Consider the following 13872-nt stretch of genomic DNA (forward strand, 5'->3'; position numbering starts at 1 on the left):
CGGATGTACACTGGTACAGATAGGAACTGGAAACACAGGGAATCCAGGACAGATAAACCCCTTGGGACCAATAATGAGAGTAACAATATCAGAAGGGGAAGTGGAAGATGAGGTAGAAAGGGGGAACTGATCACAAGGATCTACATATAACCTTCTCCCTAGGGGATGGACAACAGAAAAGTGGGTGAAGGGAGATGTCAGACAGTATAAGATATGACAAATAATAATTTATAAATTATCAAGGGTTTGTGAAGGAGGGGGAGCGAGGAGGGAGGGGAAAAATGAGGAGTTGATACCAAGGGCTGAAGTAGAAAGCAAATGTTTTGAGAATGATGGTGGCAACAAATGTGCTTGACACAATGGATGGATGTATGGATTATATAAGAGTTGTATGAGCCCCCAATAAAATGATTTAAAAAAGAAAAAAAAAGTTTGCATAAAAGTAATGGATTTTTTCAAAAAAGAAAGAAAGAAAAGAAAAGCAATGGACAAACGGATGCTACATACTCCGTGAAAATTCAAGGTTCACCAAAGCAATCTTAAAAGAAATGTGTTGAAGGGCTTACATTTTCTGATTTCAGAACTGCTTAAAAAGCTGCAAGAATGAAGATACTATCCCATTGGCTATTACAACTAAATCATACGGAAAAATAGCTTGGGGTCTGAATGAACTCCTGTAACTCTGACCCTGAGATAATCCTTCAAATTTAAATTAAAACTATCCCCTGAAGTCTGGTCAAAATCAGTGTTTCAGCCCAACTAGTAAAACAGATCTGCCCGCAGGATGATGCTTTTAAAGGAGCCATCTCTATGGGATCCCAGTGAGAACAGCAGCTCTGGAGGGAAGATGGGAACTCAAGGGACAGTGCGCTTAGATTAATGGAGGAGGAACCACTCGGCATAGGAGGGGGAGGGTGGTCATCCAACTGCACCTGTTAGAAATGGATGGCCGAGTGTGTACCTGGCTGTGTCTATTCCCAACAACAACGAAATAAAAATGTAAAAAGAAAAAGAGCTGATTTAAAGCATCATTTCAACAAAATACTTTACCAAAGAAGACATAGAAATGGCTGTTAAGCCCATGGAAAAAATTCCCAATAGCATTAGGAATTAGAGAAATCTAAGTTTTAAAAGTCAACGAAGTACCACTTACTGCTGCAACCCCCAAACACACTGTCATTGAGTCCGTTCCAACTCAGAGGGTCCCCAGAGGGCAAAGTAGAACTGCCCCTTGGGCTCTTGAGGCTGTGAATCTTTTCTTTTTTTTAATATGGAATGCTTCACAAATTTGCATGTCATCCTTGCACAAGGGCCATGTTAATCTTCTGTACATTGTTCCAATTTTAGTATATGTGCTGCTGAAGCAAGCACAATTATTTTTTTTAATCGTTTTATTAGGGGCTCATACAACTCTTATCACAATCCATACATACATCAATTGTGTAAAGCACATTTATATATTCATTGCCCTCATCACTCTCAAAACATTTGCTCTCCCCTTAAGGCCCTGGCATCAGGTCCTCATTTTTCCCCCTCCTCCGAGGTTGTGAATCTTTATGGGTGCCTTTAGCTGCATCTCTCTCCCTCCCTTGGAGGGCTGGTGGGTGGGAACTACTGACCATGTGGCAAGAGCCCCAGGCCTAATCCATGAAACCACCAGGGCTCCCTACAATACTGCTAGAATGACTGCACTATTGTTAAATGACTAAATCACAGTAACAGAAGTCTTACCTAGGATACTGAGAAACTGGAAGGACTTCTCATTGCTGGTAGAAGTGCGAATGCTACAACCACCTTGGAAAATAGGTCAGCAATTTCTTAGAAAATCAGGCATGCACTTCGCAGATGACCCAGAACTATGTTCACAAATAGCCGTTACAACTTCATCTTTAAATAGTCCAAAGCTAGGAATGACCCAAATGTCCATCGGTGAGTAAACTGATAACAGATGTTGGTACATCCATGCCAGGAAGCACTACCCTGGCAATAACGTGAGATGAATAATTAATACTCACCACACGGATGGGCTTCCTTTGCATTATGTTAAATATGGTAAGTCTGATTTAACAACCTATGTACTGTGACTCCATCTATATAAAACTCTGTAAAAGGCAAAATTGAAGGGGAAAAATTTTTTTTTAATGAAGGACATCAGAGCAGTGATTGCTAAAGGCTGGGGTAGGGTTATTCTCTGGGTGAGGTGGAGAAATTACACTCACTGCCCCCAAGGTCCTATCTTATCTTTTCAGTTGCAGCTTCTGCATATAATATAGTCTCTAATCCCCTTGCTGCTGTGTTTGGCATCCTCCGTGCACACATCGGATTGCTGATAATAACCCACTTGAAATTCAATTCCCAGATCTAAAGGTAATAATGTTGGAAAAGAAGGTTTAGTAAAAGTTAACCGACTTTTAAATGACACCACCTGAAACCTGGCTCTAAAGAACAAATAGATTTCCAAACTATATTTGAGGAAGGCATGGGAACACTGAGAAGCTTTTGAATTTCCTTTTCTGGGAAACAGAGCAGTGTAGGCCCAGAGCCTGGCCTTTGGGGTGTGATAGGAGCCGGGGATTGAAGTTGTGACACTCCCAGGCTCTGGTTACGTGTGGCATTGAGCACAACTGCAAGAGAGCTCTTTAAAGTGTTCAAAGCAGAGATGTAACTTTGAAGACTGAAGTGTGCCTAGCCCATGTCATGGTATTTACTTCTTAAACTTTTATTTGGACATGGGTGAAATCTTACGGAGCGGAGCATCGATTTAACAGTCAGCAATTCCTATACATATTCCAACCCATCCATTGCAGTGCCTCCATCGTGCCATCACTCATTCCACTTCCTCCCAGTCTTTTCGGTTCCCATCCCTCATTTTGGACCCTCTGCACTTTGTCCTAGGGCAAATGCTGCCCTTTGTGCTTAAGTAGTTGATTATTCAATCCCATCGTGAGTTCAAGTCTAGGCCTGCAGGGAGACTAAGAGCGATTGTCTTGAGGGTGCCACCGGTCTCTGTCAGATAAGTAACTCGGGTCTCTTTTATGATTTTGGTGTTTGTTCCACATTTTTATATCCCACTCTATGCAGGATCTTCCAATATGATCCTTTTCCAAGCATTGGTAGTTGTAGCCGGGCACTGTCTAGTTTCGGAGACTGATGTTTGTCTGGTCTATTGGACTAATTGTTTCCATGGATCTGTCTCTCTTCATGATTTTTCTTTTTTCTGGACAGGGATAGACTAAGAGTTGCACCTCTGAGTGCTGCTCAGGAGCTTTTAAGAGGCCAGTTGCTAATCAGCCAGGTAGGATGTAGAGCATTACCTTTATGAACTATGTTATGCCAATTGACCTTGATGCCTCCTGGGACTATGGTCCTGATCCCTGAGACCAAGGGTCAGTAAACTGTGTCTCGAGAGCCATATTTGGCTCTTTCGGTATATATATATATATATGGTTCTGACGTAAAATTGAAAGGATATTATTCAGAAAATGTTGATTTCATTTGCTTATAAAAATACATGTATGGCTCTTGAATCATTTTTAAATTGTGAGGGACAGGATTGGCTCTTCCATCTCAAAAGTTTGCCGACCTCTGCTCCAGGCCTTGAGCAACTCAAGAGGCTTGCGTCCGTCTAACACGCTTTTATAACTCTGCCCCTGTGCACTAGCACACTCACATATATTTGCAGCAAAGGTAAGCACACGTATACAAAAATCCTCTGTTGGGTCTACATATAGTCATGGGAATACTCCTACTCCCTCCCACACCTACTCCGCCTGCGTGTCTATCTAAGCAGCTCTTTAGAGAGCTCCACTATTGCAGGATTGTGTAGATTACAGTATTTGTCTTGTCGACTGTAACTTTTGCAAATCTCCCAGAAGCCCTGGTATTTTCATTTGCGTCCTATGCACGTGAAAGCTGGTCAATAAAGAAGAAAGACCCAAAGGGAAAATTGGACGCATCTGAATTATGATGTTGGTGAAGAACATTGTTCTTCTGGTAGTCCAAGGCATCTCAAGCAAGTCTGTCTCGGAGGAAGTACAACCAGAAGGCTGCTTAGAAGCGAGGATGGTGAGACTCTGTCTTACGCACTTCAGACAGTCCCTGGGAAAGGAGACCAGGCTTGATAGAGGGTCAGCAAAGAAGAGGGCGACCCTTAACAAGAGGGACTGACACCCGGACTGGAACAATGGGCTCAATAAAACAGTTGTGAGGAGGCGCATGACTGGGCAGCGTTTTGTTCTGTTGAACATAGAATCGCTGGGAGCTGAAACCTAACAAGAACAAGTTGTGTACGCTTGGGCAAAGCACGTAACCTCTCCGTTTTCTGACCTGTACCCATCTTTAGGGCTTCTGGTAGATCTTCAATGAGGAACATATGCACAGCACCCAGCAAGGGGCCGGCAAGGACTTGAGACTTGTCATCTCCCTCCCCTGCTTTTCTACGAAAAAACCAGGTAATTCTGGGCTGGTTTGGGGGTGGTTCTTTTGAGGCGTAAATGGAACTACATGACTTCTCAAAGCCTGGCAAGCTATGGGGTTGTAGAGGACTTGTTTCCAGGCCCCCACCCATCTCATCACTGCCACCCATACACTCGACACACAGATGTCTCCCCTTGAAGGTTCCAAGCACGAGGCTCCCCTGGATCTGGTGCGAGAAGCCATGCTTCTAGATTGTTTTTACCTTGCCAACTAGAAATCATTTGATTTTGTCTTCCTAATCATAATGCAAGGTCAACAGTTCAAAAACACTGGTCCCTCCTTGAGAGAAAGAAGGGTTTTCTACTCCAGTAGAGCCGCAGTCTCAAAAACCCACAGGGGCAGTTTTACCCTGTCCTAGAGGGTCGCGCTGAGTTAGTATAGACCCGAGGGTGATGAACTTGGTTTTGCCATGATGCTGTATGGGAGGTTCATGATCTGGGAGATGTGTTCCTTTTAAGCACACCTTTTCTCGTGACTTCTGGGAAAGCTCAGAAAGACAAATGTCCAGCAGCTGCTTCAAGAGTGTGTTCTAAGGCCCCCATTGGCCTTATTGGTTTCTATAAACTTTGTTAGTGATTGTGGGAGATTTGATCTGCTACTACAAATAATCCAGCATTCAAAATTTAGGTACCATAATTCATCACCTTAGAGTGCTCACTGGAGATCTGATGGCAGGGGCAGGGTGGGGGGGTGGGGGTGGGGGGGTGTTATTGTGCTCACACTGAACACGCAACCTGCAGGGATTCATTAAGGTCTTTCCATGGCAGCGTGGCTGGATTACTGCCCTTTCTAGCGGCAACAGCCTCACCAGAGAGAGAGAGCTAAGCAGGCCTCTGCACTGGGTAAAACGGATTGGGTGTACTACCTGCCCTAGAAATGTGAATGTTGCCCTTTTTTAAAGGCATTCTTGCACTGTTCATTAGCTTTTTAGAAATGATTTTTAAAATGTATTTTGCTAAAATAAATACAGCATTCAAATTTCTAAATTGTAAGCATTTTTAAGAAGTCAGTGGCAGGACATCCCAGGGTTGTGCCATCATTCCCACTACTTATTTCCAGAACTTTTTCCTTACCCCAAACAAAACCAATCTCTGTACCCTCTAATCAGTAACTCCTGTTTGTCATCTTTTCATGAATACTGTCTGTTACTCTTGCCACCAGTGCACACCCGCTGCAATCCAAAAAGCAGGGAGTTCTTAAGCCCTGGTCCTCTCTTCAGGTATTCCGCTGATACCAAGTGTGGCACAAGGCGAGCAGGAAACCAGAATTAGGGAGAACCAACACCTCTATCCTCTCAGAAGTACCTCTTTAGATGATGCTAGAGACCAGAGATGTCTCTCAAAGGCCCCAAACCAAGGAGAGTGCCAGCTGATTCCCATTTGGTCCTGGGGGCCAGTGTGAAGTAGGTCTTGGCAAAATTGAAGGTGTGAGTGATCGAGACTGTGGAGGGAGAGTTCACGCCATCCCCAGCTGTGGGGCTTCCATCGGCTAAGGCTCCAGTGACTCATCAGCTGATGAGCAATCCTCATATGCCCGACTTAGAGGACTTACTCACCCTTCGGAGAAAGACTTTAATGCAATAAAGCAAATGTCAGCAAGTGGGACGCAGCTTAGCGCATCACCCCAGCTTCCCACGCCCTGCTTGAGGCCCCTGCAGTCAGTCAGAACCTGGACAGGCCCACACGATGGGCATGCTTCCAGGCCATATGCCAAGGGTGATCAGAAGCTCAGAGATGGACATGGGAGAGGAGACCCCTGTATCACCCAGACAAAGCCCTGGAGAACATCCATTGGGAGAAAGGTTGAGATAGGCTCACTAGCACCTTGAGTTAGGGGACAGGGGAAAGGCTAGACCAGGACTTGCTAATCCCACTTTCTGCCCCTGGAAGCTCTTGCTTAGACCCTCAGGACAAGGGGAGTGGATTGGAGAAAAGGGGGCTTCCCCAGCCAAGGTGGCTTTCCAATGAACCTGTGCAGGGCAAGTTAGAGAAAGGAGGGAGGATTCAAGCCAAACCTTTGATACGACATATTTACAAAGAGCTGGCTACCCTGGGTTGTCGCCACCTTGCTGTTTGCAGACATGGTGGTGTATGTTGAGGAAGCTAGGGGCATCTTTGGACTCAGATTGAAGGTATGCTTAGAATCCCCTCATGTATCCGGCACCAGTTGATGGGGCAGCATAAATCTCAGGCAGATGCTCATACCCCATGACTAGGACAGAAGCCCCAAAAGTTAGGGAGGAAGAAAGGTAGGCCCAGTCATGGGGAGACGTTGATGGTGCCTTCTTTCCTCCACCAACGCAGTGAAAATTACTCAGAAGGCAAGCTGATTCAGTCTTGGATTTAAGCCCACCCATTGAGGGATTTACCTAGGAATTCCTGAGGGAATTATCTGGAAGCATTCATTCTGAGGTTAAAAACCGGGGGTGGGATGGGAGGCACTTAAGCCAAGCCTTCATCTAGTTCACTTCTCTAAACTTGAACGTTTATACAACTTTTTCTGAGTGTCTACCTTGTGCCAGCCACCGGCCACAAGCTTGGCACTCAGGGTTGCTGGAATCGAGGGCTTTGAGCTTTAAGGGACTTACAGGATTACTAACGGAGTTCTCACTTCAGGGACGAGGAACGCAAGATTCCGGTGGAACACTCTGACACTGGGCGGATCAGTTTCTACATTACTGTTAACTCAAAACAAAACAAAGCCGACTGCCAGTGAGGGGATTCCTAGTCACATGGACCAACCCTATGTGATGTTTCCAAGGCTGAACTGTCCAGGGGCAGACACAGAGCCCCATAGCCCACCACCGCCACCTTACAATTCCTTTGGGAATAAAATCCCACCCCTCCAATCACGAGGTCCTCTTCTCTCACCCCAATTCACTTAGGACCAAGGAGAGGTGTTTTCCTTCAACAATTTTATTTTTCACTATATATCTATATATATAAAAAAAACAACAGCCAGTAACACACTGCTTTCCTTCACATTCACATGGGTTTTAGGAAATTATTGCCTTTTCCCCTGGAAAAATAACCTACAGACAAAAACAAAACAAAACAACCAGTAATAGTACCACATAGCGAAATCCACAAACCCCAGAAGTCAACAGCTTGAAGACAACCCCCAGGGTCAGGGGAGAGAACACGTGTCCCAGGAGACGGAGACACAGGACGCAGGAGGACAACAAGCCAGGGAAACAACGGCTTGCTGCGACACTGGCCAGAATACAGAGTGGTCTTCCTGTCCTCCGGGCACCCACTGCTACCCACCCCAAAAGGTGATTTTTGGTCTATCGTCTGGAGCAGTTTCCCAGGGACACAGCAGGGGCTTGGAGGAGAGGTGCAACGAGAGAGATTCAAGTATGAATCAAAATCACACAACTCTCAGGTCAGGGAAGAAGCCACAGTGGACAACAAAGTCTTTCTACTTTAACCGCATGTCTCCAGTGGGCCCAAGGGAGCCTCTCCAGAACACCAGTAGATGCCCCACCCAACAAACAGGGTAGTTCTGACCACTGCCCCTCCTCCACGTGGCCTGGCAGGTGGTCTGTGCCCAAGGGCTTCTGTTGCAAGTGGCTTAGGGAAACATCTCAATACGAGAGCAGCATTCCCACTGGGATGGCTCCCATGGGCAGACCTATATAGCCAGTGGCATTGCTTTCCTGACTGGATGATGATCAGCTTATCCTGAAGCAACAGAGACAGACACCAGGACGGTCAGAGTTCAAGAAGTAGAGTGGGAATTGTGCTTCCTTCCAAAGGAGCTGGCTTGGATCCGCCTCGTCCCCTGGTCCAGCAACTGCTTCCTCCCACGTTGCTGCCGCTATTTATTGCCTTATGCTTGAAATGAGAAGGCGAAGAAGGTTGAGGTGCCTGGACGAAGCTGTCCTGAGAGGGAGCACAGGGGATCTGGAAGTACAGTAGTCGGCACACGCTGTGCTCGCAAATGGCTTGGCCTGCCCCCACTCCCACCCCCCCCACCGAGGTCAGTCCGAAGTCTGTTCGCAACAGGTGACCCCTCACTGTCCCACCGGGCCAGTGTGACAAAGGGAGGCCTTCGGTATTGCCAAGGTCTGAAATGTCTGTGAGTTTCAAAGACAGTATCACAGTTGCTCTTGGGGCTGGGTTGGCTCCCCATCCTGGATTTAGCAGGACGTGGCTGTGGCCACAGGGCTCCTGCCGAGCTCTGAGACTGTCGGGTGGGTGGGCACTGGCGCCAGCACCGAGGTAGGGAACGTGCAGTAGGCGCCCTGCACATCAGGGCTCAGCGTCTGCAAGTGGTCTAGAAAGGAAGAGCCCGCCGCCTCCCCTTGGCAGGAGGGAGCCTGGGGAGCGGGCATGGAAGGCAGGACCTCAGATTCGTACTGCAGGAGCTGACCCAGGAAGCCGAAGTTGGGCGAGACCACACTCCTCCTCTGCTTGATGTAGTCGAAGGCCTCCTTCAGGTGCAACTGCTGGGTCTTCATGAGGTAAGCCATGCAAATGGTAGGCGAGCGGGAGATGCCGGCCTCACAGTGGACGAGGACCTTGCCTCCCTTTTCCCTGACACAGTCTGGAGGGAAGAGAAGAGGGTGGGGATGAATCCAAGGGCAACGCCAAGGCACAAGCATTATGCAGGAAAGAATCTTGCAAGCAAACTGTTTTGCATGCTTACTTATGGTATTATGGTAATATTATGGTAATAATATTAGTGTAATATTACTGGTCCTCTGCCAGTCTTGAATCAAACTGCTAAGGGCAGAGCTTCTGAAAATTCCATGAAGTCTATCCCTGTGGAGAACCTGCCTCCAGGATACTTGTTGCCATTGCTTCTGCCACTGGAGGCGCTAGACCAGGAGCAAGCCCTTTCTGGGGATCTCCTCACAACCTGAATTCCAGGAGCAGGTGTTTGTTTGTTTGTTTGTTTTTTTAAGTTGTCAAGGATTTTATTTTACTTGAATCCACAATCATGACTCTTGGAATGAACAAACAAGATATCAAAAAAGGCATTGTATTGGGCAAATCTACAGCACAAGATTAACTTAAAGTGTTAAAGAACAAAGACATTACTCTGAAGACTAATGTGCTTCTGAGCCAAGCCATGATATTTTCTTTTCTTTTTTTCCCCAAAGGGCATCTTTGATTTTCTAAGATGGTCCCAGGCTCAAAAGACTAGCTGTAGCAACCATTCCTCTCAGGTTCTAATGGGCAGACCTGCTCCAGGCTGGTTGAGGCCTCCCGGCCACCCTAGACACCCAGTCTAGCTGTTCCAAGGCAGGATGTGCTTGGCTCAGCTCCCAGGGTTCCTACCATGAACCATACAGTAAATAGTGCACAGCCTCTAATTATAGCCCTGGCTAAGTGACGCTTACTAGATGGAGGATATAAATGGATTTAGCAAACTACATCTTGCACAACAATGGGAGCTTTGCTATAAAGCCACCACCATCAGCTTATATTCTCTAAATTCATTATGACAAAAAATAGGGGAGGACCCCCTCCTTTCTTGCCCCTCTTCAGGGCTCCCATCCCCCAAAACTACAGCTCTGGAGGACGGGCTGATATTTTATATTTTATAAACACAACAAACCACAATCTTTCCAATTCCTTCTTCGCTAATAAGAAAAAATTCTCTCACCGGAAGTTAGATGTAATTTGCACAAGAGAAGGCCAGGGTATGCAAAATAGTTATGATTTTGAAGGGCGGAGGGAAAAGCCAGCCCCCCTTCCCATCAATTTCAGTTAGTTTGCAAATGCAACTGTTAAGATTGAAGAGAGAACATTTCTGAGGGATCAGAGACGAGCCCCAGGGTTTTCCCTACTGAACCAAGACCCCAAAGGGCAGGTCTCTGGGGACAGTGTCACTCCATCAGTCTCTGGCTCACGAAAAGGAAAAAAAAATCCTTCTAAGTAGTCCACCAACTATATATAAAGTGTGTCAGGGTTGCCTCCTCTCACCGCACTTGTTCAATCTGGATGTGAAGCAAATAATCAGCTGGATTATACGAAGAAGAACATGGCATCAGGATTGGAGGAAGGCTCATTAACAACCTGCACTATGCAGGTGACACAACTTTGCTTGCAGAAAGTGAGGAGGACTTGAAGCACTTGCTGATGGAGACTCAGGATTGCAGACATCTCAAAAACGAAACCCTCGCAACGGAGCCAAGAGGCAGCATCACGATACACGGAAAAAAGATCCAAGTTGTTGAGGGGTTTGTCTTGCTTGAACCCGGTCAATGCTCATGGAAGTGGCAGTCATGTGCTCAAAGGGCGTATGGCATTGGGTAATCCTGATGCACAAGACCTCGTGCCAAAGTGTTGAAAAGCAACGGATGGAATTTGAAGACCAAGGTTCACCTGACCCGAGTCATGCTATTTTCGATAGTCTCCTATGTGAGGGGAAGCTGGACAGTGAGTAAGAAAACACTGGAGAGGAATCTATGCGTTTGAACTACGGTACTGGCGAAGAATATTGAAAGTACCGTGGACTGCCAAAAGAACAAGCAAATCTGTCTTGGAATAAGAGCCAGCATGCTTCTCAGAGGCCAGGATGGCAAGACTTTGTTCTCATGTAACATCGGACGTGTTGTCAGGAGAGACCAGTCCCTGGAGAAGGACACTATGCTTGGTCAAATGGAGAGGCAGCAAACAAGAAGGCCCTTGACACGCTGGATTGGCCCAGTGGCTGCAACAATGGGCTCAAACCTAAGAACAACTGTGAGGACTGAACAGGACCGGGCAGGGTTGCTTCAAGTTGGTACTGACTCCATGGCACTAACAACGTAAGTGGTCCACAGGAGGGATCCCCGAATGACTAGGATTTGGGCTTGTGGCTCTTCTTCCCTTTTGGTCCTCTGCTGGCCCCCTTCAATGTCTAACTTTCTAATTGCCCCAGTGTGACACCCAAGGGCCTAGGCTACATAACACCTCAGAGGCTGGCCTTCCCCTGGCCCCCATTCAGACCACCCTTGGGAGTGTCTGGGCATGGCTTCAGCACATTGCCCACGAGATGCTCGTCCCTCCCTCCCATCAACTGAACCAGAGCCTGGGACAACGCCTCCTGTGGGTTTGGGCAGTTGTGTCCACAAACACAAATACACACAAGACAGGGAGGGAGGGTTCTGAGAAGTGGACGGGGGCGAGTCTAATGACCTCAGTAGGTAGCTATCTAGGTAATTAAATAACCAGGCTGAGAAGGGCAAAGCCTTCCCAGGGGCTGTGGGCCAAGGCCAGAGTTTCTTATCCAGCACCCATCGTTGTGGTGGCCTCAGCCTGGAGACAGGAGGTGACTTCTGGCAGCTTCCTCACCAGGTTTTTCCTGGGCAGCGGAAATGATGTGTGAGCGTGCCCAGCACGTGGCGCAGGGTGCCTGTAATTGCTCCCTCCTCTTAGTCATTACTGCTGGGCTTAGCACCTGCCTTTGCCCTTCAACGTCCCTCGAAACACACCACACCGTGTTGTTTCAACCACTACATGTGTTGAAGATGGAGAGGAAGAAGGCTGCAAAGGGAGGCATGCCTGCCAGGTTGGAGAATGGTGTTTGCAAATCTCAGACAGAAAATGTCAGGGCAGCCCTCAAGGCAGAAGGATGGGGACAGCGCAGAAACCTAGACGCTAAAAGCCCTTTGAGTCGAGTGCAATCTTTAATACAAAACTAGCTGAAAACATAAAACAAAATGCCCCCATGCTGTTTGCCAAAAAAAGTTGCTGGGCTCTCAGGGCTGGGTGGTAAGTGGCGTTCTCTCAATCCCTCTGTTTACTTTTAAAATATCCCAACCTACGTAAAAGCCCAGTTGGGGGGGGAGGGGGAGCTCACCGCCCCTTGCTTCTCTCACGTGGTGCCTTCTGTGCAAATGTGTCCCCTGTTCCCGCCCAGGCAGAAACAATAACAAAAGCACTGTTGCCATAAAACTGCATGAATCCATTTAAGCCGTAAATTAAAACATCTATTAATAGCAACTTAAATCCTCCTCTCTGCCTTTCCAGCAGCCTTTCCATCCCGGCCCCAACTTTGGGTGGCTGTGGAGACAAGGCACCCCTTCTTCTTGGGGAAGGTAACCCCTAGGTCCCCCATTAGTGCATCAAAACCCAAGTCCATGAGCCCCCGGGGAGAGGGGCCCGGCGTGTGGACCTACCGATGAAGTCTATTGCTTCTTGGAAGTGGGAGCTGATGTCGGTCGTGTGGCTGTCCTCCACGGGGATCCACTTGTAGTGCAGGTGGGCCGTGTGGGCCTCGGAGGTTCGCCGCGAGACGTTCAGCAGGGCTGTGATGTGCAGGTTGGCGAGGAACTCGCACTTGGATGCATGGTAGGCACTTCCGAGGTAGAGGAAGGGAAGGATTTCAACGGGGCCGCCCTGTAAGCGAGGACAAAGGACACCAGGAAATACTGGATTAGCTTGCTCAAAAACAACCAGCCTGACCTAGTTCTTTCTTAACGTGGGTGGCTCCCTTCCTGGTTTCCAGGTGGACGGGAAGACTGTGTTGCCCTTCTAGCTGCTCTTGGAGGGCAGGACCTTGAACCCCGGGGCCACCTTCGGTCTCTTTACCTGTAAAATGGCAGTTTGCGGTTCTGACATCTGATAGGGGGTAGCTCATCTTAAGATACCCTGGTGGTTCTATGGTAACGAGCTCAGCTGGTAACTGAAAGGGTGGCAGTGATCTGCTGCTCTCAGGGTTACCAGCTCGGGAACACTCTAGAGCGGCCCTACTCTGGTCATCCAGACAGGGTCCCTGTAAATACAATCCCCTCAACAGCCGGCAGCCACCACACCAGCCATCCTAAGACTGAGATGCACTTAAGAGTTCAGATGTTCAGATACAACCTCTTTAAAAAAACAAAACTGTGCTTCTTAGAATTGGAACCAACTACTGTTTACCCAGAATCCTCATATGAATTAGTGAAAATTGAAGGCAGAGGGGCTTTCCCACCTGCCCCCCGTCCCCATTCACAGAGAGCTTAGGCTAGTGGAGAGATGCTTGCCTTCCACGTGCCAGACTCACACACACACACACACACACCCAGGCGTCTAATTAACGAGACACAGATTAAGGGAGAACCAGAGACCACGTTCCCCGAGGCAAAGGTAACAAGAACTGCTGGCTACTTGCACTTGGCAGTCTTGGCATCAACAGACTTCTAAGGTGGCAATGAGAAACCCAGGTGGTGCCATGGGTTAAGCCATGAGCTGCCAATGACAAAGCCAATAGGTCAAACCCCACCAGCTGCTCTTTGGGACAAAGATGACGTTGTCTGACCCTGTAGAAGATCTGCAGCCTCACAAGCCCTATTTGAGGATTTCTAAGACATGGGAATGACTTGATGGCAGTGGCTTTCAGATGGCTGCCTCTCCTGTCCCATCCATCCATCCATCCACCCACCCACCCACCCACCCATCCATCCATCCATCCATCCATCCA

The 13872-nt window shown here is 47.7% G+C and overlaps 1 protein-coding gene and 1 non-coding gene across 2 annotated transcripts in view; both read right to left on the reverse strand.

Moving 5' to 3' along the window:
• Window positions 1–1264: 1264 nt before the first annotated feature.
• Window positions 1265–1371, reverse strand: LOC115870079. Its single transcript, XR_004046541.1, has one exon. It is a non-coding gene; the product is annotated as a U6 spliceosomal RNA (small nuclear RNA).
• Window positions 1372–7389: 6018 nt separating this feature from the next.
• Window positions 7390–13872, reverse strand: part of DUSP5 (dual specificity phosphatase 5) — a 15186-nt gene continuing 8703 nt past the window's right edge. The window contains exons 4-5 of the mRNA XM_045291417.1: window positions 12590–12809; window positions 7390–9024 (exon numbers count right to left, since the gene is read on the reverse strand). Coding sequence (XP_045147352.1) covers window positions 8618–9024; window positions 12590–12809 — 627 coding nt within the window. The 3' untranslated portion in view covers window positions 7390–8617. The remainder of the gene's footprint in view (window positions 9025–12589; window positions 12810–13872) is intronic.

Source organism: Echinops telfairi, unplaced genomic scaffold (genome assembly GCF_000313985.2).
Source record: "Echinops telfairi isolate 266 unplaced genomic scaffold, ASM31398v2 ScPeMD7_70;HRSCAF=299, whole genome shotgun sequence".
NCBI classification, from domain to species: domain Eukaryota; kingdom Metazoa; phylum Chordata; class Mammalia; order Afrosoricida; family Tenrecidae; genus Echinops; species Echinops telfairi.